At 39.2% G+C, this 24,615-nt stretch overlaps 1 protein-coding gene across 24 annotated transcripts in view; it reads left to right on the top strand.

The window, feature by feature from the left end:
• Positions 1-24,615, top strand: part of MLIP (muscular LMNA interacting protein) — a 283,019-nt gene that overhangs the window by 120,063 nt on the left and 138,341 nt on the right. For 19 of the 24 annotated variants that reach the window (XM_055079757.1, XM_028479088.2, XM_028479081.2 and 16 more), the window contains 2 exons: positions 19,221-19,376; positions 21,032-21,424. In XM_055079757.1, coding sequence (XP_054935732.1) covers positions 19,221-19,376; positions 21,032-21,424 — 549 coding nt within the window. Of the gene's footprint in view, positions 1-19,220; positions 19,377-21,031; positions 21,425-24,615 lie in introns of those variants that run through there. The other 5 variants (XM_055079755.1, XM_028479082.2, XM_055079756.1 and 2 more) reach the window with 2 other exon arrangements.

Here is a 24,615-nt window from a genome sequence, read left to right as displayed (position 1 = left end):
TCATTCTTTTACATGTAGCTGTCCAGTTTTCCCAACACCACTTATTGAAAAGGCTGTCTTTTCTCCATTGTATATTCTTGCATCCTTTATCCAAGGTAAGGTGACCCTATGTGTATAGGTTTATCTCTGGACTTTCTATCCTGTTCCATTGATCTATATTTCTGTTCTTGTGCCAGTACCATACTGTCTTAATTACTGTAGCTTTGTAGTATAGTCTGAAGTCTGGAGCCTGATTCCTCCTGCTCCGTTTTTCTGTGTCAAGATTTCTTTGGGTATTCGAGTTCTTTGTGTTTCCATACAAATTGTGAAATTTTTTGTTCTAGTTCTGTGAAAAATGCCATTGGTAGTTTGATAGGGATTGCATTGAATCTGTAGATTGCTTCGGGTATTATAGTCATATTCACAATGATGCTTCTTTGATTGGAAATTCAAGAACATGGTATATCTCTCCATCTGTTTGTATCATCTTTAATTTCTTTCATCAGTGTCTGCATACAGGTCTTTTGTCTCCTTAGGTAGGTTTATTCCTAGGTATTTTATTCTTTTTGTTGCAATGGTAAATGGGAGTGTTTCCTTAATTTCTCTACGATGTTGGCTGTGGGTTTGTCATATATGGCCTTTATTATGTTGAGGTAAGTTCCCTCTATGCCTATTTTCTGCAAGGTTTTTATCATAAATGGGTGTTGAATTTTGTTGAAAGCTTTTTCTGCATCTATTGAGATGATCATATGGTTTTTCTCTTTCAATTTGTAAATATATGGTTTATCACATGATTGATTTGCATATCTTGGAGAATCCTTGCCTTCCTGGGATAAACCCCACTTAATCATGGTGTATGATCCTTTTAATGTGCTGTTGGATTCTGTTTGCTAGTATTTTGTTGAGGATATTTGCATCTATGTTCATCAGTGATATTGTTCTGTATTTTTCTTTTTCTGTGGCATCTTTGTCTCATTTTGGTATCAGGGTGATGGTGGTCTCGTAGAATGAGTTTGGGAGTGTTCCTCCCTCTGCTGTATTTTGGAAGAGTTTGAGAAGGATAGGTGTTAGCTCTTTCCTAATGTTTGATAGAATTGACCTATGAAGCCATCTGGTCCTGGGCTTTTGTTTGTTGGAAGATTTTTAATCACAGTTTCAATTTCAGTGCTTGTGATTGGCCTGTTCATATTTTCTATTTCTTCCTGGTTCAGTCTCGGCAGCTTGTGCATTTCTAAGAATTTGTCCATTTCTTCCAGGTTGTCCCTCATGATCCTTTGTATTTCTGCAGTGACAGTTGTTACTTCTCCTTTTTCATTTCTAATTCTATTGATCTGTGTCTTCTCCCTTTTTTTCTTGATGAGTCTGGCTAATGGCTTATCAATTTTGTTTATCTTCTCAAAGAACCAGCTTTTAGTTTTATTGAACTTTGCTATCATTTCCTTCATTTCTTTTTCATTTATTTCTGATCTGATCTTTATGATTTATTTCCTTCTACTAACTTTGGGGTTTTTTTATTCTTCTTTCTCTAATTGCTTTAGATGTAACATTAGGTTGTTTATTAGAGATATTTCTTGTTTCTTGAGTAGGATTGTATTGCTATAAACTTCCCTCTTAGAACTGCTTTTGCTGCATCCCATAGGTTTTGGGTTGTCATGTTTTCATTCTCATTTGTTTCCAGGCATTTTTTGATTTCCACTTTGATTTCTTCAGTGATCTCTTGGTTATTTAGTAGTGTATTGTTTACCCTCTATGTGTTTGTACTTTTTGCAGGTATTTTCCCTGTAATTGATATCTAGTCCCATAGCATTGTGGTTGGAAAAGATACTTGATATGATTTCAATTTTCTTAAATTTACCAAGGCTTGATTTGTGACCCAAGGTATGATCTATCCTGGAGAATGTTCCATGTGCACATTATATCTTCTTCTTGGATTGATCCCTTGATCATTATGTAGTGTCTTTCCTTGTCTCTTGTAACATTCTTTATTTTAAAGTCTATTTTGTTTGATATGAGAATTGCTACTCCAGCTTTCTTTTGATTTCCATTTGCATGGGATATCTTTTTCCATCCCTTCACTTTCAGTCTGTATGTGTTCCTAAGTCTGCAGTGGGTGTCTTGTAGACAACATATATACGGGTCTTGTTTTTGTATCCATTCAGCCAGTTTATGTCTTTTGGTTGGAGCATTTTATCCATTTATATTTAAGTTAGTTATTGATATGTATGTTCCTATTACCATTTTCTTAATTGTTTTGGGTTTGTAATTCCCGTTGTTTTTGGTGTCTGCTTCCAGTGGGTAAGGTTGGTTCAGTGGGTTGTGTAGGCTTCCTGGTGGAGAGGACTGGTGCCTGTGTTCTGGTGCATGAGGCTGGATCCTGTCTTTCTGGTGGGCAGCACCATGTCTGGTGGTGTGTTTTGGGGTGTATGTGAACTTTTTATGATTTTAGGCAGCCTCTCTTCTAATGCGTGGGGTTGTGTTCCTTTCTTGCTTGTTGGCATAAGGTGTCCAGCACTGTAGCTTGCTGGTTGTTGAGTTGAGCTGGGTCTTAGCGTTGAGATGGAGATCTCTGGGAGAGACTTCATTGTTTGATATTATGTTGGGTCAGTATGTCTCTGGTGGACCAATATCCTGAACTTTGCTCTCCCACCTCAGATGCTCAGGCCTGACACTGGGCAGAGAACCAAGACCCTGTCAGTCAAACAGCTCAGAAGAAAAGGGAGGAAAAACAAAGAAAGAAACAAAAAAAGAAAAAATAAAGAAGTAAAATAGTTATTAAAATAGAAATTAATTATTAAAAATAAAAAAATAAAAAAGTAATAAAAAAAAGAAAGAGAGAAATAAAGAAGAGAGCAACCAAACCAAAATACAAATCCACCAATGATAACAAGCACTAAAAACTATACTAAAAAAACCCAAAAGAACCCCAAAAACCCTAACTCTAACCCCAGGACAAATGGCAGAAACAAAGCTATACAGACAAAATCACACATAGAAACATACGCATACACACTCACGAAAAGAGAAAAAGGAAAAAATTTATATATATAAAAGAGAGAAACCAAATCAATAAACAAATCTACCATTGATAATAAACTGTAAATACTAAACTAAGATAAACATAAAACCAGAAAACAATTGGGTGCAGAAAGCAAACCCCAAGTCTATAGTTACTCCCAACGTCTACCGCTTCAATTTTGGGATGATCCGTTGTCTTTTCAGGTGTTCCACAGATGCAGGGTACATCAAGTTGTTTGTGGAGATTTAATCTGCTCCTGAGACTGCTGGGAAAATTTCCCTTTCTCTTCTTTGTTCGCACAGCTCCCAGGGTTTAGCTTTGGATTTGTCCCCGCCTCTGCGTGTAGGTCACCTGAAGGCGTCTGTTCCCTGTCCAGACAGGACGGCCTTAAAGGAGCGGCTGATTAGGGGACTCTGGCTCACTGAGGATGTGGGGAGGGAGGGCTACAGAATGTAGTGGCCGAGGCCGGGGTGACATTGCACCTGCCTGAGGCATGCCGTGTGTTCTCCCTTGAAAGTTGTCCCTGGATCACGGGACCCTGGCAGTGGCAGGATGCTCAGGCTCCCAGGAGGTAAGGTGTGGATAGTGACCTGTGCTTGCACACAGGCTTCTTGGTGGCTGCAGCAGCAGCCTTAGTGTCTCATGCCCGTCTCTGTGGTCCGTGCTGATAGCCGCAGCTCTCGCCCGTCTCTGGAGCTCCTTTAAGCAGCACTCTGAATCCCCTCTCCTCGCGCACCCCCAAAACAATGGTCTGTTGACTCTCAGGCAGGTCCAGACTTTTTCCCGGACTTCCTCCCAGCTAGCTGTGGCACACTAGCCCCCTTCAGGCTGTGTTCACGTAGCCAACCCCAGTCCTCTGAAGCCCGAGCCTCAGCCCCCAGCCTCCACCGGCCCTGGTGGTGAGTCAACAAGCCTCTCAAGCTGGTGACTGCTGGTCGGCACCAATTCTCTGTGTGGGAATCTCTCCGCTTTTCCCTCTGCATCCTGTTGCTGCGCTCTCCTCCACGGCTCTGAAGCTTCCCGCCCCCCCACCGTCCCCACCAGTGAAGGGGCTTCCTAGTGTGTGGAAACTTTTCCTCCTTCACAGCTCCCTGCCAGAAATGCAGGTCCCGTCCCTATTCTTTTGTCTCTGTTTTTCCTTTTTTCTTTTGCCCTACCCAGGTACATGAGGAGTTTCTTGCCTTTTGGGAAGTCTGAGGTCTTCTGCCAGCATTCAGTAGGTGTTCTGTAGGAGTTATTCTACATGTAGGTGTAGTTTTGATGTATTTGTGGGGAGGAAGGTGATCTCCACGTCTTACTCCTCCGCCATCTTGAAGGCACCCCTCTTTCCCTTTATTTTAAATAAAATACATTTAAATCATATTATACCAAAAGTCATTTTGGAAATAAATATTACTTTGCTCTGTTCCTTTATGAAATTATGCTGTGAACTCTAAAGATGCTAGTGTTACTCTATTCACTTACAAATAAGACTTTATGAATTGTGTTGTGGGCCAGAATTTAGGTTTCTCTTATGATGTATATAGAAGTGATTCTCTATATATGGAATCTCTGAGTATTTCTATTAAATAATATGCTTTATCCCCAATGCTTTGCACCACACTTTATTAATATCTCTCTGGATATGTTTCAAGATCTTCTAGTCAATTTATTATCCATATTACCAGTTCATATTCCTGTGCTGCTGAATATATTCATGACCCATGGGCCCACGTGTATTTATAGTGCCCACTAGACATGGAATGTGGACCACCTCTTCCTTTCTTCCTAATTCAGAGGACTTCTGCCAATATCCATCTATCTCACTGTTCTCTCTTCCAAGCCCAGATCAGGAATAGCATTTCATCTAGTAACTTGGTGGAAACTTCTTGGTTTGTTTGACCAAAATATCTTTTTTTCATGACTTCATCAAATATCACAGCAGAAAGACACCTTTGTGGACAGCCCAGTTCAGCAGTTCACCCTGTGAGTGGGATGGAAGTGGGCATTGGGAAAGCCAGGGCTTCTGTGGTCAAATAAACTGTGGGCTAAGCCAAGCTTGAAGGGCCTCTGGACCATGAGACAACTCCAAAGGTCGATATGGAATAAACCAATTCCTAAATTTATTTGACCACATAATCCTTTCATCACTATTTATCTTGCAAGGCTGGTATTCTAAAGAAGGCACATTGGGAAACCAACACTGATTCTAGAATGTTGTTTTAGAAACAAATTGTCCCTGAGAAGTTAGGTGACTTACCCAAAACCTCACAGCTATTTGGTGGAAAATCTGAGATCAGAACAAATTTTGTCTGCTTTTGACCTAGATGGTTGGACAGTGCATAGCTCTGAGCATCTTGCTATTTCTTGCTACAGGTATTTGTATGTAAGAGTCATGGGAGGAATCTGACTGCAGTTACTCCCATTTTGCTATGACCTTTAGCCTCTAGACTTTTGATTCTTAGTAAAGACTTGTGAGCCCCAGCAGCAACTGGCCCAGTGGAACCGAGAAACTTGAGATTGGGATGATTCTGTTTTCTTTTAGAGAGTCAATTCAAATTTAATCAAAATTGTCCTTTTCATTAGAAGAAAAGAAGTGTAAGAAATATCCAGGGCTTCCCTGGTGGCGCAGTGGTTGCGCGTCCGCCTGCCGATGCAGGGGAACCGGGTTCGCGCCCCGGTCTGGGAGGATCCCACATGCCGCGGATCGGCTGGGCCCGTGAGCCATGGCCGCTGAGCCTGCGCGTCCGGAGCCTGTGCTCCGCAACGGGAGAGGTCACAACAGAGGGAGGCCCGCATACCACAAAAAAAAAAAAAAAAAAAAAAAAAAGAAATATCCACAAATAAAGATCTCAGTCAGTCAAGAAGTTCACTGGATAAATATTTATGGAGTGGTAATAAGTGCCACATACTATTCTAGGAAAATAAAGGTGATCAAAACCAAATCCTTACCCTTATGGAGTTTAAAAACCAATGATAAAATTGTATATGTATTGTATGTATATATATAATTGAATCACTTTGCTGTATACCTGAAACTAACACAACTTGTAAATCAACTATACTCCAATATAAAATAAAAATTTTTTAAAAAATGACAAAATTAGATAGGAAACAAACATGAGAAGTTGGTACGGGCTCTAGAGCAAATAACATGGGCAAAAGTGGATAGAGAGTTCAGGAAAGGGGCTTGAATAGGGGTTGCAGTCTCATGTAGGGTGGTGAGGGACGTTTTACAGTTAAAGTGCCTTTTGAGCAGAGACCTGAGGAAGTGAAGGTACAGTAATAAGCTTGGGAAAAACATTCCAGGGAGTGGGATTTGCATGCTGTAGGAATATACAAAATTCATCGTGGCTGAAGCTGAGGAAGCAGGAGGGAGAGTCATAGGGACCAAGTCCTGTTGAGCTGTTGACTATTTTAGGGACTTTGGCCTAGCCTCTGGGTGTCAGGGCAAGCTGCTGGAGGGTGTTGAATAGAGAAGTGATGTTGTCTGACATGTTTTAAAGACTTAATCTTGCTACTGTGTGGAAAGCAACTGGGGAGATGTGATAGATCAGGTTCCCAGGAAGAAGATTCTGAGATAGAGATTAGCATACAGGAAGTTTTCCCTCTTGGAAGTGCTCTCAGGACCAACACCAGTGGGAAATGGGAAGGAAACAAGATTACACAGAGGGAGAATTGGGCTGCAATGAAGTCTCAGCAAAAGGCTACCCAACTTGAGGGTAGCTCTGAAACTGGGCTTGTCCTTCAGCAATGTCTCAAATTGGAACAGGGGTGCCAGGTTTTTGTATGGGTGCATCAAACAGCCATTGGATACAGGCTTCCCCTGAGAAGGGGGGTGATTTTACAAGGAGATTTATTCAACTAGGAACAACTCTTGGAGAAGATAAACAGCTGGGCACTGTCACAGCACTTCCAGCAGCTGGGGATAGTCCTGCAGCCCAAAGGGAGATGTGGGTGGTTTATCAGAGCATCGACTGTAGGAGGCAAAGTGGAAGCAGGGAGACCACTTATGAGAAAGTGATTCAGAAAGGAGATTATGGTAGATTCTGCTACTAGGATGTTAGAAGTAGAAGTAATGAGATAGATTCATTTTCTGGATTTATTTTGAAGGGAGAGCTGACAAGTTATACTAATATAGTGATGGGGAGTTATGAGAAAGCAAGATTATCAGTATGTTGACCAATACTGATATATTGATGGGAGATTATGGGAAACCAACAAAAACCAATATAAGCCCTCATTTTTGGCTTATGCAATGAGAAATAAGTACAACTATATGCTGGTGGGGAAAAATTAGGGGCAGGGGTGGGAAACAATTTCAGGAGAAACACAAATAATTCAGTTTCAGAAGTATTAGATTTCAAGTGTCTGTAAAATATCTAAGTGAAGATGTTATTTGGCTATAGGAGTGTATTATCCAAGGACACTATACAGGCTGGGGAAACAAATTTGGAACTCAATGGCTTATAAATGTTAATTAAAGCTATGGGACTGGATGAGATTATCCAGGAAGTGACTCCTGGGCCACTTCAATGCTTCAGGGTCAGATGGCACAAAGCAGGCAGAGAAGGAAGGTACAGGGGATAGGAGGGGACCAAGAGAAATGGTATACCAGAAGCCAAGCTGGAAAGTGATTCCACAAGGGGAGAGTGACCTCCAGACACTTATTCCTGTTGGATATATGTTTCTTATCATTTTCTTTGTTCCCCTTTCAAATTCTACCATGTACAAGGCCTATTTGCCTCTTCTGAATATCTAAGTATGTCAAACATTTTCACTTAGGTGCTAGATTTTCTTCAATACTTTGAAGCTCTTGGTTTACTTGAATTAAGGTGGACTATTAGTATCATTTTACCTAGGAGGATATACCCTCAAGAGAAGACTCTACAAGCAGTAGTAACAGGAATAGAAGAAATCCAGATGAGGCCAGCACAGATGCCAATATAGATGAGGCCAAACTTAGACGGTGACAGTATTACCAAACTCAGGTTTGGCTGCTTGTTCCTCAAGAATCCAATACTGAGGCACAAGTGTTGGGTAAAAGGAAACATAGCTTTATTGAGGAAGCTGGCAATCCTGGGGAGAAGGTGGACTCATGTCCTAAAGAACCAACTCCCAACTCCCCAGGTCTTGCTTGGAGATAATATAGACAAAAGAGAAAGGAGCTACATGCTAGGGAGGGGGTAGTATTCTATTTTCAGAGATGATTATCATGATCTTTGGTGCCAAAGTTTCATCATGTCTTGCTTATGATTGGAACATCATTTTGCCATGAGTCTCTGGTTAGTTATCTCTAAAAAAATAAGGAACAAGGGTAAAAGCAAAATAGAACAACTAATCTTCCATTTCAATATGCATCATTAGCTTATTTTTTTGTAAACTAAGTTAAAGTTGAAGGGGAACTAGGGCAGGAGTCAGGCTTAGCATACTTGAAGCTGAAATTCCTCAGTTACAACAGGACCTCATGCATTTTTGATGAGATGTCAGGATTCATTTAAATATCATACAGCCAATTCTGAGTTGTGATTATGATTCCTACAATCACCTGTTATTCTGGAGTAAGGGTCCAAACCCTGGGTGATTCCCATCTTCAGAGGAAAAACACCACCCAAGGCTAAAACAGAATGAGAAGTGATTCTGATGTTGGTTACCAGGAGTAGAAACTAAGTGCAAAAGCTGAGTGAAAGCTCCCTGAAGATGGCCTGAGTCTGCTTCCCTGAGCAGCCTAGATTCAGCACATCACTTGCCCTCTCCTCTAACTTCATTCACCAGTGGTGTAGCTGTGAAGGGGTCTCCTTCATGAGAAGGAGACTTCATGGGAATGGGGCCCAAGTCTTTATCTTGGTGTCTCCTAGAGCTTAGAATAGTTCCTGTCACTAAACAGGGGTTTATTAAGATGAATAAATGGGATTTCTAGTGACTTGTTTTTTTTAAGCACAAGGCATGAGAGCAGACAAATAGACTTCTGGATGGTCTTGACAGCTGGATCTGTTTAATCACTTACATGTTTCTTAGCAATATTTTGTGGAGGTGTCTATTTTGTTTTTCCTCAAATTTGTTTTCCATGTCAGGAAGAGAGACTATTTGTTCTATACTGTTTGTTTTAAAAGTAATACCTTAAGATTCTCTTGGCTGGAAAGTATTGCAATAATATCTGTTTAGTCAGAAGGGTGAAGGATGCCCTACTTCAGCCATCAATAATGCCTGATTTTAAAGAGAATTTTGGATTATATTTGTCTGTTGCAATATTCAACAAACTTTAGTTTCTTTTGGGAATAGATTATTCAACAGAACAGTTTGTGTTTCTTAATAGGAGAGAGATCATTAAAAGTTTGTGTTTATAAAATGCTTCAGGGTCTTAGGCAGACCCTACGTGGCCTTCTTATCTATAGAAACAAGTAGTTGTAACTGGAGGCTAGACTCTCCCCTTCTCCCGCCCCCAATCCTGTGTCAGTAACTCACTTGGTCTTCATCATCCAAGACTGAGGCCTATTTTTTGACCAGTTGCCATCATTTTCTATTCCAATGAGGATGGTTTCTATAGAAATTGTTCTAAATACATGTGCTCTTTGAGTATATATGCAGTTACTAAGCAGATGGCTGAAGCATGCTATTATAATGGATGACTGTTCTGCTTTTTGTTAAGTAAAAATCGTCTTCTATCAATATAAGGAATAGTCTCTAATGCCAACAATTACTAAGAAACAAGGGAAAGAAAATGAGTACAGAAAAGTTCCCAATAAGACACAGAACAAAATAGCAAAATAATGGATTAATTTCATTGGTTCTCATTGTAAAATGACTCAAGGAAGAAATCAAGTAGGACGAAGGATAGGGGCTGAAGTATTTCCTCTCCCATATCTGACTGTACCAACATGTGTAAATATTGCTTTATGTTTGGGGGAGGGAATGAGAGAAAAGATCAGAGGGAGAAGGACAGAATGAGATATAGGAAAAGAGCTTCCTTATTGTTTGAATCCACTTAGAATAAACTGATTGAACCACTGACAAGGGATGGATCGTGGAGATGAGTGTGGTCTCTAGGATTTGTTAAGCCTCCCCTATTCAGTAAGGAATAGGAATTAGGATTTTATATATATATATATATATATATGATATATGTATGCATATACATGTATTTATATAATTATATAAAATCTTTGTTCCTATTCCCTACTGAATAGCATCAAAACACCTTAATTCAAGATCTCTGATGATCTACAAAGGGGAGGAGAGATGAATCTGAACGTAGAAAGTAGAATTGTTGTTACCAGGGATTGGGGGTGGGGGTAGGGAATGGGGAATTATTGTTTAATGGGAACGGAGTTTCAGTTTGACAAAATGAAAAAAGTTTTGTGGATGGATAGTGGTGATGGTTGCACAGCAATGTAAATGTAATGCTACTCACTAAACTGTACACTTAAAAATAATTAAAATGGTAAATTTAAAAAAACTCATGGTCTAGACTGAACCTACTTTTCTAGTCTTATTTGCCTTTATTCTCATGTATGTTATTTACCAAACTGAGTAACAATAGTGTTCACAGGTGTAACATTTATTAAGTATTTGCCTGACACAGAGCTTTACATGCTGAATTTAATTGTAATTTTCATGAGAACCCTGTGAAGTAAATACTATTCTGATCCACATTTCGCTTGTGGGGGACTGAGCCTTCGAGAGGTCCTGTAATCCCAGCTTGGCCCCAGGTCCCACAGCCAGTGGGTGATCTGACTCCCTGGTTCCCTGCTCTGTTGCTATGCCTGCTGCTTACTGCCTTTCTGATAGGTGCCTTCACCTGAGCTTTTCTCTCTGCCTGAAATAAGGGCTATTCTATCTCACCTTCAGAGGTCCTATTCTCCGACTCTTCTAAGTGAACCCAAATGCCACTTTTTCCTTGAATTACTTACCCCAGGTGACTATGATCTCACAACCCTCCAAAAATTCCTCTAAGTCTTTGCTACTCTGAGTGTCACAGACCAGCAGCTAGGCACCACCAGGAGCTCATGGGAAATGTTGAATCTGAGGCCACACCCAAGATCTCCTCAATCAAAAACTGCATTTAAAAAATTATTTTATGCATTTAAGAAAAATTATTTACAGTTGATTTACAATATTGTGTTAATCTCTGCTGTACAACAAAGTGATTCAGTTATACATGTATCTATCAATATATTCTTTTTCAGATTCTTTTCCATTATGGTTTATCACAGGATATTTAAGAAACTGCATCTTAAGATCTCCAAGTGGCTTATGTATAAACTTTGAGAACTGCAGGATGGGAATTTTTCTCTTCTTTTTTGCTTTGCATCTCTGTATTTGTACACCTGTTTTATATTCCCAATTGGACTGTAAGCTCTTTAAGGGCAGGAGGGTATTATAGTCTCTTGAATATCCATAAATATACATAGCATAGAAGAAGGCATATAATTTGTTCTCTGATGTAACACAGCACTCACATTAAAAAATTTAGATCATTTACTAGGTCGAAAAGTACTGGGTTATTTGGAATAGTTTTTCCCAGTGTGGTAACAGTATCACTTTTGACAATTGGTTCACTTGTAATGTTTCCAAGAATTCAGGCTTCTGATAATGGTGAAAATGTTAAGAGGTATAATCTAGGTCCCTAAAATAAAACCTTCATTCGTTCCCAGAGCCTTTGGTCTATAACCAGCCCTTGTGACACAACGTCTTTCATCACCAAAGCACAAATATAGATATTACAGATTTGTAGAAAAATCAACACTTAGAAAATAGAAGTGTGAAAGCTGAAGACTCCAATCAATTTCACATGTAAAGCTTTGACGCTTTGTCTATAGTCAGGAAACTCACTGTCTTCCAGGAACATTGGAATGGAATTTTGTTTTGACAAATATTTAATTCCAAGCTCTATTTTAGAGCAAATTTAGTTAATAGTAAAACTTCAGTCACTAGAGACACTCCTGTATCATTGCTCGCTAGGTACATGCCAAGGACCACTAATTAAAAGCTACTGATTTTTGAAGGGATCGCTGTGTGTTTTCTCATTCTTTATTTAGACCCAGTGTTTGCATGCATTTGTACCTCTAAATGTTCCCAGTGAGTGTGACCAACTGATTGCTGGGATTGTCAGCTGTGCGGGTCCTTCGATCAGCTTCTTGTTGCTATACAGTCTGGCTTCTCTGTTCTTTTTGCAGAATGTTTAATTGGACTACATGCATGAAAAGAAAAGAAGGGAAACACATATAGGTGGTAATTCTTTTTTTACTTCTACTGGCTCCATTTCAGCAGTCAATCTGACCTCTCCTGAAGTTCCAAATCTAAAAATTGCCTGAACATAAATCTACTCTTTGGAGCTGACAAAACCCTTTCGTTCAGGGAGGATTCCTCGTTACCTCTTTTTTAGAATTCTTTTTTCCCTGCGAGTGTGTGTGTTGTTTCAGGGAGTGGCTCCCTTCCCACCTCACTCATTGGTTTGCTCACGCCCTTATGGGATGAATCAATGCTTCCAGAAAGCTGGGGGCTTCCGAGGGACTGCCGGCACAATTACTTCCAAATGAACTCGTGCATCTTAACAGGGAGCATTCAGACCACACCCCAGGTAAAAGGAAGTCTTTCCTTCATGCTTTTGAGAACTTTGAAAGGCTATGCACTGTGGTGTTTGCTGCAAGGGGGTTTGAGGGAGAGATGCCCGGGTGTAGATAAATTTGACTATATCAAAATGAAATGTTTTAGACAGTTAGTGGAAAGGATGAGCAGATAAATGCAAAATTGCTTACTGGCAACCAAAGAAGATGCTCAGGACAGTCCTTGGCGCAGTGTGAGTGCTGAGAGACACCCTGTCATGTCTCTTCTCAACAAGAAGCTAGTGGCCATCTGTGAGTGTGGGTGTCAACGTCAGAAGGAAGAGAATTTTTAGGGAAATAGAAGAAAGGAAGGCACTGGAGCCCAAAACTGAGCAGTGAGCCTGCATGGCATGGGGGGAAAACAGTTTCTTAAATTATTAGTCGAGTGGCCGGTGAGAAGGTGACAGTCTCAGAGTTTCAAGCACTTGAAACTATACTTAGGAAAAGCTTTTCATCCTTTCAGCTCTAATTTTTATTATTAAACTAGTTTCTCAGGGATAGGAATTAAAATGTGTTTTTAAACAACACTGACAGTGGAAAGTGTTAACTGGCATTTAACCAATGCAATGATATTAACATGCATCTGGTTCTGCTTTGTGTGGAAAATGATTTTTCATCACCATAGCAATTCATTTCTGGGCTCCATTGGAACTGGGCTATGGTATGCAGTAAACAGCAAAATTTTTTTTTTTCTTTCCTGAATAAGGGATTCAGCAGTCCACCGGCTAACATGGGGCTCTTCATCTAAATGTTGTATAGTGTAGGTAGTATAATTTCAAATCCTTTTCCAACTAAATTTTGTGCAAAAAATTCTGTACATCCTTGGTAGGATAAGAGGATGTTAGGTAAAAGTGATGAAAAGAGCCCCATGCTAACAATGTACTCCCAGCTTAAAAGTGAATACCAAACCATTGCCCTTTTTGTGGTTAATCTGAGGTTATGTGTGTGGGTAGGAATTTATCCCTGATCTTGTTCTCTGATGGTAAACTAGGAAGATGAAAAGTCTTTAGTACTGTTGGATTTTCCATTTTTATGTTATTCTTCATGACATTTTATGCTGGCTCAACTAAAATTAAAAACAAACAAACTGTTCTCCTTACCTGGTGAAGAAATTTTTGCAGGCTATGGATGTTCCTGTAAGAAAATATAACAATAAAGAAGAAGGAAACAATTTTACTTATTTTCAGATGCTTTCATTGTCCACATTTGGTTATGTTTAGAAATTCCTTTGAGGATATGTTCTAAAAGCACACCTCATTCATTGAAGCATCCATTTTTATTCATATTTTGTTTCAATTTTATTCACTAAAATTGTAACTATTAACCTTTAAAAAGTCAATAGTTTACAATGTGTCAGTAGTGACGATCTATTTGTATTTTAGAGACTTTAGTAGCAAGCTAAAGTAAAGAAGTAAATTTTTGGAGAAATAAATCTTGGTCACTGTATATACTTTAGAAGGCAAAGCCACTTACTGTTAATAATGGTTATATGTATTTTGTAACCACAGGGCACTTATACTGAAGTGCATACTGTCAGTATTTAAATTTCATCTGGATAGAACATAAGATAGACCCGTAGTCATCATGTGGGGAGATGAGGGCAGGCCTATAGCACCTGAGGACAAAGTCACACTTTCACCTCTTCTTTGACCCCTAAAAGACTATCTTTATTTCCTACCCAAATGAAATTCTATGATAAATTATCTGAACTACCCTCAGTGATTTCCTTGCTAAAACCCCTCTCCACCCATCAAGATATTGATGAGATTAGTCATGTAAAGAAGACTTCCTAGAAAATAATCCATCTAGAAAGTGTGTTGTATTGTGTATCACTGATAAGCCTAGTGGGTTCCTTGAATCTCATGAGGGATCTAATGTCCCTTCTTACAAAGGAAAGCATTGATTTATTATTTTTGGATGATAAGCCTGGGAATTGCGACCTGACTGCCATGGGGGAATAGACAATTATTTTTAAAGGCAGAAAGTAATATTGAAAAATGAGAGTTGGCTCAGAAGGGTTTGTCTGTGTATTTTTTATGCCCTAAGGAATAGGCATTGTTTCTAGAAACCCTAACCCTAACCCTACCCTGTTATAAGCCTAGACCTTATAATCATCTAGTCTTACCATCCTACTAAATCCTAAGCTCTCATAACCCATACTGTGACCCTGGGCCATTCTCCCAAACACCCACCTTGCTTTCAAATCTGATTCCTGAACCGAAGAGACCCCTAGTCCCTTAGTCTGAAGTCCCTTTTCTTCCCTGTCCACATTGAACTCCATGGTTGACCCTTTGCTCTTCTCCCATCAGTACCCTCAGTTTCCTGACACTCACAACATTCTTCTGCCAGAGCCACCTCTTAACATCAGTTCTAGAAATGCTGCAATTCACTTTCTCTGTTCCTATGATAGGCAGTTGAGCATTCCTGGAGACATTATCAAACAGCCAAGCAAATTGCTTTTACTACAAATTCACAGATTTACATTTAGGCTGGGCCCTCACAATAGTCTGTCAATCCTTTTACTTATTTATAGTCAGGCCTCTTTCCCACTGCATCATCCTACATCAATGATGTTCCAGGCTTTTCCATTTCTCTTAAAATCGTGTGTCACCTTTGCTACTTCTTCCTCAGCTACTGGACCACTTAATGGTAGAGGTGGATTGTTCAACCTTGGACCTCTTCTTTTCTTATTTGTGCTGACTCCCCTGATGATCTCATCTGGTCTTATGGCTTTCAATACCATGTATAGGTCAACAACTATAATAATTTTATCTCCAGCACAGACTTTCCTCTGAACTTTTCTCCCATCCCCACATTTCCACTTGGATATATATTTGTCATATCATATTTGATCTTTATTTTCAAACCAGCTTCACCTCTTGTTTTCCGTGTTTTAGTGAAGAACATCTTATTTCTTTCAGTTATTCAGGTCAAAAATTTTGTACTTGTGTTGACTCTTGTCTGCCTCTTATATCTCACATCTAATTTTTCAGCAAATTCTAAGTTTTTCCTTTAGATTACAGCCAACCCAAGTTTTACCTATGATTTTCTCTCCTATGGGTTATTATACTAGTCTTCACAGCACTTATCACAATTGAAAATCCTATTTTATTGCATATTTATTTGGTTTCCTGTCTCCTTCCCACCAGAATGGGTAGAGGTTTTTGTTCACTGTGTGTCGCCAACCCCTAGAATAGAGCCTAGCATCTGGTAGGCATTTAATAAGATCTTGCTGAGTAAATGAAAGTAAGTAGAAGGCAACGTATTCAAGTGAGGTTTGGTTTTAGTAGGAGTGTAGTAGCAGGACTGATGTCTATGTAAAAGGACAAAGATGTAGGTGGGTGACTAGATGCGGTGATGAGGGTTTTGGAAGTTCTCTTCGGATTGCTTCAACTATCTCACTGAAGTGGGAAACAAAGTTGTCAACTTAGAGTGAGAATGAGGAAGAAGATGTAGGGGTTTGAAGAAAGAGGAGAAGGTGTGAGTTTTCTAGCGAGTGGGATAGTAAATGGGCTCCGGAACTGTATAGTATGATTACAGAGAAGAATTAAAGTGCCAGTTTGAGGCTCAGGGTCATAAATTTGAAGTGAAACCAGCAAGCGGGGTCGTGTGATTTTTTTCTGTGACCACATTTACCCTTGTGGTGCAGGAGGAGAGTAGGTAGGTGGTAGACTAAGTGACCACTATGATTTACCCAAAGTGGATGATGATGAGATAGAAGGCAAGACATTTGAGGGGCATGCACAGGAGGAGTTGTGGTCAACTTGGTTATTAAGCCTGGCCAAAAAAAAAGAAGTCTGGGAAAACTTAATGTTGGAAGGATCAGTAGACTTTCATTTTGGTGGTTTCCCAGAAATGCTGGAGTCCAGAATTGAAGAGAGGTTGTGGAAAGAAAGGAAGTGTTGATCAGAGAAGGAAAAACTCCTGAAATTATGGTGGTGTTGTGGCTGTTGGTTATTGCTAAGGATGTGAAGGGCAAGGAAGAGTAGAGGTCAGTGAAACACGCTATTAGAAAAATTACTCATGGGATATCATATTGGGTATTATAAAAAGTGTGGTGTTAGAAGGAGTGGAATTAACCCCAGAAGTAAATCTTCAAAGAAAGAAGGGTTTGACCTGGGGGTGGGCAGATGTCTGTAACAAGAAGAGGTAGTGAATGGTGTAGACTTGTGGATGGCAGGAGCTTCAAACCTGGAAGTTTGTAGGTAAGAGGGAAGAAGAATGGTCTGGAAGCAGAAAAGAGTGCACAGAGGATACTTAGCCTACTTCTGGTGGGTCACCCAGTGTGAGAGGAGACAGAGAGCTTCTTGGGAAGCAGAGACCTTCAGCAGGAACCATGGTTTAGTTAGAGTCAAAACATGTAGAGAAGAGGTTACGGATGTGGAGAGATGTGTGACAACTGCCTGAATTCCAGAAAGTGTATGGTGAAAAGTTTCCAAGAGTTGGATCATGGTATGTTGCTGAAACTCAGTCTCTGTTCACCAGTGCTGAATAGAAACTCAGAGACAGAGTTTTTGGTGAAGTAGAAAAGACTAGCTTTTATTGCTTTGCCAGGCAAAGGGGGCCACAGTTGGCTAATGCCTGCAAAACTGTGTGTCCCACCCTGGAGGGGGTAGTGAGGAGTCATAATGTTCAAGGAACAGGGTGTGGTCAGCTTATGGACATTCTTCTGATTGGTTGGTGGTGAGGTAATTGGGAGTCAGCATCATCATCCTTCTGGTTCCAACCGGTGTGGGGTCTATGTGCTTGTGGGCAGCAAACAGTTAACTTCCTCCACCAGGTGGTGGTTTCAGTATCTGCAAAACAGCTCAAAGGGCATGGCTCAGAATATTATCCATAGTCCTTGAGGAAGAACTATAGGTCCTTGACTTTGTTTAATGGCTAAAGTATTATTATTTTGTCTTGCTTGAGTGTTTTCCTTTCTTTCTGCCTTTTCTCACTTCCCTGATTAAATTTGTTCTTTGACTAAAGTTCTTCTACAGGCAAAAAGCAGGTGAAGGACATGGGTGGGGATCTATTCTGGGAAAGCCTCATAGGGTCCTTCTCGGTTACAGGTACAAGAAGGGAATAAAACTAGGGGTGTGCATTGCACACAGAGATACAGGGATGGCTGGGTTTCTTGTGCAGCTGATGTGATAGGGTTTAAAGGGCATGTTGAGATTAGACACACAAGGGTGGTATGACCTGAAGGGAGAGGAGCTTGAGGGTTCCTGCCGGGGCTATTGTTTTTCTTGTGACAGAGGCATGGAGGTGGCAGTGTGGCAGTTTCACTCTGACTAGATGGGGCTGATTGCATCATGAACATGGATTATGTACAAAATGAGTCCCCTCACTTTCCAGCTTCTCTCACTGCCTCAGAGTCAGAGCTTTTCTGTATCTCCATTAATTTTCTCCGTTCTCAGAGGAGGCTATGTTCTTTCTGTTGTTGCTTTAGCTTTTTCTGCCCGCTTCCTCCAGGGCTTTGCTCCACTTTCCTTCTTACTGGTTCCTTCCCCGGAGTCTACAGACATCTTCACGTCTATCCTGTTACAGACCAACAGGGTCACCTCTTTGACTGGACTTTCCTTTCTAACTACTCTCCATCTCTCTTCCTACTTCTCATCCAAATGTCTCAAAAGAGAGATCTCCAGCACCATCTTCTCTTTCTGCCTTTCCATTTAGTCCTCCATCTATTACTCTTGGCTTTCTGTCCTGATCTCTAGCCTTGGGTCTTACAAAACCAGCATTACCTATCTGACATTCTAATGTGACAATCTCATTCCCAATCTACAGCACTTGGTTCTCAGTGTCAAAAGGACAGAACTCAAGCTTGATTCACACCCAGTGCTGCTTTCCATGCCTTCACTCAGCTGGTTTTCTCAGCCTGGAAGACCCTTATCTTCCTCTTCACTAGGACTTAAATTCCAGGTGCTGCCTTTTATGGAGCTTCCCAGACTGGGTAGGCAACCCTTATCGCTTTTCCCTTCCTATTCTGTGCGTATGCTTTTCCTACTTGTGACTGGTCTATTGGCTGTTTCTTATTTGCTGTTGTATCTCCAGCTCCTGAGTACCTGCCACACAGCAAATACTTAACAAAATGGTTTTTGAATGAATAAAGAATGAATGAAAGAGAAGGTATATCCTCGAGAAGAGGCATTGGTATCCTGGCAGCAAGAAAATTAAACTTTCAATTTTCAATTCACATTTTAGCATTCTCATTAATGATATATGTCAGAAGTTTCATGCATGCTTGGTGATTATGAGTCACACTGAACCTGCTAACCCAGGGTTAAATGGATAAAAGTCCTTGACCTCTGTGGGGTCGTCACAAACACAGCATCTGGTCTGTTTTGAAATTAACTTTTATCCATGTTAACTTGCAACATTCCAGCAGCTCAACTTGCCAACCTGCTCTTCTGTTGCCATGTCCTACAGTAGGATATTCCTTGGGTTGTATTTCTTTCTCTGATAAATATTTTCATAAAAAAAGGATCGAACACACTATGAATATTTTAATAGATGTTCTCTTTGCCAACCATACACATGATCATAGGACAATAGGCAATTTATCAAAATAAATGTGATAAATATAATATGTAGAGAGTAAAGTCAAAATAAACCTTTGATAAGACTGAAAGTCTAATTTATTACGTGTCTCATAGGTCTCTTCTGGTGATTCTGAAGCCAAACCTCTGATCTTCACATTTGTCCCCACTATCAGAAGACTACCAACCCACTCCCAGTTGGGTGACACCTCTAAATTCATTGTTAAAATTCCTGAGGAACCAAGTGATAAGACTCCAGAAACTGTAAATAGGGTAGGATTATTTTTTACTATTTTTTATATCAAGCAATTAACATTGAATTATCCATCATAATGACTTGCAAATTTATATGGATGTTTATTTTCTCTGCTTAAAGTGAGATAACTGGGAAATCTAAGATTGGCTAAAAATATAACTATGTAATAGGAACTTCAGTGTTATCAAATCTCAGGTTCTCTCCAATACATTATTCTCAACCCTTTTGATTTGACATCCTTTTTTTTGCTGTTCACGTGATATATTCGGCCTCCTGGCATCTCCCCTCCCAAATGTATCTTAAAATAATAAAAACAAAATGTTTACAAAGTTTAAATTTATCTTTAAAGAATACTAGATAAAAGAGCGAGGTGTTATTTTACGTGTAACAGATTAGCAACATTAAAAAAGTGTAATATCTGAATTTGGGGCAATTGTGGATATGTTGGCATGCTCACACTTTGCTGCTAGTTTTGTGAATTTGTACAATTTTGGTGGAAAACCCTTATCCACAGTCATACAACTGTTTATAACCTTTTAATGTTTAAACTCTTGGAAATACATCCCAGAGAAATAGTACAGAGGAAAAAAAATGTTATATAGGAAAATAATTAGAGAAAAATAAAAGGAGCCTAATATCTAACAATTAGAGAAAAGCTAAGCATATGATAATACATCACCTTGACGAAGTTATAATTATAATGGTTATGTAATTTCATGGAACATGTTAATCTTACACTATTAAGTGATACAATAGATTATAAAGTTGTATTTATACCCTGATTATACCTATCTAAAGAGAAGCCAAGACTGAAAAAGAAATTAAAACAGACAAAAACCTAAAAATGACTTGTGTTAAATAGTGACATTTTGGGTTAAAAAATTTTCTCTTTAAAATGTATTTTAATACTATCTTATTATAAATAAAATGTGATTGGGGGAACTTTGTGGTATTTTTGAGCCAACTTGTAGGAGATAAAATTATCTGATTCTCATTGTCTATATGAAAACATCTTATCTAGCAAGTAGTAATATATAACCTGGGACTTACAATGTCATGTTATTTCAAAGACTGTTGGGACCAAATTATTTCAGAGAAATTCTGAATGCTACATAAAGCACTTCTGGGAAATTTCTCCCTAACAGTACTCAAGTACACATAATATATTCATGGGATCCTTTGTGATTAGGTGCTATGAGTGTGGGACTATAGATGTATGAATCAATCTTGATTGCAGATCTCTGAAGCCTCCAAAGATAAGGATATTCATTTACAGATGGCAATGGTATCTACACAGCCACATGTTTTGCTTGACCATTAACTAAACCCATGACAAATCCCCATTTGTTTTGTGAATGTCTTTATGGAAAACACTGCTCTCTTCCTCTCTTTTTAAAAAGTCATATCAGGATTTATTTGAAAGCAGGTTTTGCTGACTTTGATTCTGAGCCCTAAATTGTTTGGGCTTGGACCAGGACAAACAAGTGGGTTAGTAAAAGTAAACCATTAGCTTCAACCCAATCTCTCCTATGCCAACCTGATTTTTAGATATATTCATAAAAACGTTTGTCCTTGGAGGTTATAAGCAGATTAAGGTTTTAAGAAAGAGTGCATGCAAAAAAGCATTTACCAAAGCAACATCAACACTTTTGTGTCTCTACATTTATTGCAGTCTGATTCCAATGAGTACTTGACCTTGAATGTTGGGAGCCAACGGGAGAGAGACCAAGGAACATTGACTTATCCTTTAGAGGTCAAGGACAAGTCTTCCCAAGGAAAGGGATTTAAAGCAAACGAACCTCAAGGAATGCAGCAAAGTGACCTCTTCAAAGCTGAATATGTCTTTACTGTGGACTCTGAGGGTGAAGATGAAGCTCCAAGCAGAAAAGGTGAACAAGGCCCCCCAGGGGGAATGGGCACCACAGCTGCTCGGCCCACATCTCTAGCAATCTCCTCCAGTCTGGTCTCTGATGTGGTACGCCCCAAAACTCGGGGGGCAGACCTCCAGGTTCTGTCACATCCTGAAATGCCTCATGGGATGGCTCCTCAGCAAAAACATGGGCCGGTAGGTTTTTCTTCTTGTCATTAAAAAAAAAAAAGGTTTCATACCCCTTGTCTGCAAAGGCCTTCCTATTTATTCAAGGTATCAAGGTGTACAAAACTCTCAAAGAAAGAGATAGTAAAAAACTAAAATCCCAAGATCATAAACTGTCACAGTGTAAATATAGATAATAAATTAATAAGAAATAAATTTCATAAGATGAAAAGGATTATATACAATTATGCTGTGAACTGGCTGAAGAGAATATGTAAAACACTTAGCTGGAGTGGATTTGGGGGAATAGTAACCCTTCCTTCTGAAAATTCTTGGAGAAGGTCAGTAAAGGGAATTTCTTAGGAGAGGGTTCTTGGTGGACTGGGTGCATGAAGAAGCATATTTCAGAGATGAGAAAGATCCAGCAAAAAGACATCAACTGGATATAGACACTTTACTTTTAAACTAGTAAAAGAGTAGTAAAAGGATACACTAGGAATTAAGAGTGTGTAAGGAAAATCATTTCCTCCTGTGTGATTTCAGGGAAATATTGACTGTATTCCTAGAAACCACCAGAAGCAGGGCTGGCCTCAGAGAATTGGGGAGAAGATCCCACCCCAAAGCTTAACAGCAAGATTGAATGGTTCGTTTAAGGTGTCAAGGTTTTGATACAGTAGGAGAAGACTCATAGCTGTGATGGCAGGAAAGAAAGGGGGTGAAGAGGGAGGGATTTTGAAGGGAAAAAAAAACAGGATGACTGGCTATTTGTTGTCATGAAGTTATCAGATGACTTTGACAAGGCATAGAATGTCAGGAATGCAGAGACTGGTTTGGCTTTGGGAGTAAATAATGGGTGCAGAGCTCCCTGTGGCAATGAGCATGAGTCAGTACCAAGATGTCCTATTTAGAATCTGCTAGACCAGGCACTTGCAAGCATACCAAAGTAGTTGGGAGAACATTTTTATTGTTGAGTTGGCCTTTTGGTACTACTAGGACCTATGCAAAACTGTAGCGTAGACATCTTATCTTTGGTGACACCTTATCTTTATTTATGCATCCTTCACTGGACTTCCTGATGATGTATTTATGTCACCTTCAAGCATCCAGTATCCTCATGCTGTTTTTTGGTGATAGAAGACTCTCACTGGGATAGCACCACCCAGGTCTATTGGACTAAAACATTTATTTCTTCTTGAAATTTATTCTCAGCTAGTTATTGAGAATATTCTAATCATATAATTAAACATATTCTCAGTAAGTGTGGTAGGCTTAAACATTTCTTTCTTGCCTTAGGAAAGATGACGAAATAATCAAGTTGGCAATGTGGAAGTTTCCATAGTGTGTGGAGTGTAGTTTAACGTGGCCTTTGAAGACATGGTGATACCAAATATAAATAAAGAAAAATATTCTTAATGAAGCAATGTGTGGATTTTCAATTTACTCTTTTCCCCAACTGATAGATTTCTTCCACAGAGTTGGTCATTTATTTTGTTTTCATGTGACCAAATATATAGAGGGCAAACCAGAGACAAAACACACATTTGGGATCTTTTTGCCAAAATCAGTTAATTAGAAGTAGGTTACAGTTCATGTTATCAAAGCTCCAAGTGAAAAGGCAAAGCTCAGCCTAATTCATTAGTGATGGATGAACATTATGATTACTGCAGATGGAGGAAAACTGGGTCTTGAAATGTTTGGTAATAACCATTTTTCCGGATTCCATTTCCAATAGTAATCCATTTGAGTGATGAATAGTAGGTCATCATGAAATAATCATTAAAAAAAAAGTGAAAATGAGATGACTGTTAAATGTAAGCTAAACAGAAATGGCCAGAGCATTAAAGAAGGCACTCTGAGAAGTTAATATAGTCAGTAGTCGAAGCTTAATGTAAAAAGCCCAAAGATTATCCCATCATTGGATTACCTGATGTCAACAACATCAGCTTTTCCATCAGAAATGCAGTTAATTAAGTGTATTTCTGGTCCACCTGGTAAAAATAAATCCATGTACAAAATTGTTTATATATTATCACTATCAGTTAGTCAGGAATAAGTTATGAAGCTATTCCTAAAAAAAATTTACCTAGCCCCTAGTCTGAACTTTAACCTTCTTATAACCTAGCCTAGATGTCGTTTTCTATCCACATCGGTACTTCTTTTCTTCAGCTCTCCTGAACTGTCATCAAAGTATACACGTCATACCTTTGCATCCCTAGTCCTTGATCCCTCTGTGTGTGATTCTTCTCTCTTCTCAGCCCATCTTCATGTGGCCGCGGCTACTTGATGCTCTAAGCTCAGCCCAAGCAGTACCTTTTCCTAGAGACATTCCCTTTGAAGAGGAGTCAGTTTCTCTCCTATATCTTTGTCATTTTCCTTGTAGTTTGTAGTCTTTTTAGAAAATCTCCAATATAACTCTTTTTCACCTGATTATAATGATGGATTTTATCTTTCTTCCTCACTAGACTGAGAACTATTTGAAGTCAAGGTCTGTCCCTTGTTCATTTCTGTACCTCTAGCACCTAGTAGAGTGTCTTGCACATGCATGAGGTTCAATAAGGTGTATGAAAAGCATAAATATTTAAAAGTTCACATCTTTGAAGTCCTTGCTCAGATATTGACTCCTTCATGAAGCCTGCTTTGGCTCCTTCAGTGAAGGCAAACTCTCCCTCAATATAATTCTGGTAGCTTTTTCTGTACATCTTCTATAACAATTATCCTATTCCAGCATGTATTATAACTATTTGGGTTCATGCCTTATCTCACCTAACAGGTTGTAAAGTTTTTAGAGCTAAGGTCCACGTTAAACCCATTTTTATTAAACACTTTTTTTCTCTATAGTGGTTACTATATTATCTTGAACAAAGTCAGTATAAATATTGGGTTGAGTGTATTTTGTGTTCCAAATACTTTTGCTGAGGTGGCATGTTTCAGCAAAAGTACATTATGTTAAAAATCATTAAAGAATTTAAAATTTTAAAGTGTAAGTCAAAATTTAAAAGACTGTATAATTTAAGCAGCTGAATCAAAAGCCTTTCAAATAAAATTCAGAAAGAAAAGAGTAATGTTTTTAAATGTTAATGTCTTGAATGTTGGTATAGATGGCTAAGAATTGACTTTCCTAGGGATAGTGTTAGACTTAAAAGAGAGGTGAATAAACATGTATAAAAACAGAATGATTTGTCTGAAAGACCTACAATAAAGCCTGGAGCTAAGACACTAAC

This window comes from Physeter macrocephalus, chromosome 18 (genome assembly GCF_002837175.3).
Source record: "Physeter macrocephalus isolate SW-GA chromosome 18, ASM283717v5, whole genome shotgun sequence".
In the NCBI taxonomy this organism is placed as follows: Eukaryota; Metazoa; Chordata; class Mammalia; order Artiodactyla; family Physeteridae; genus Physeter; species Physeter macrocephalus.
Note: the sequence above shows the minus strand (reverse complement) of the source record. Positions and strands in the feature narration are given on the sequence as shown.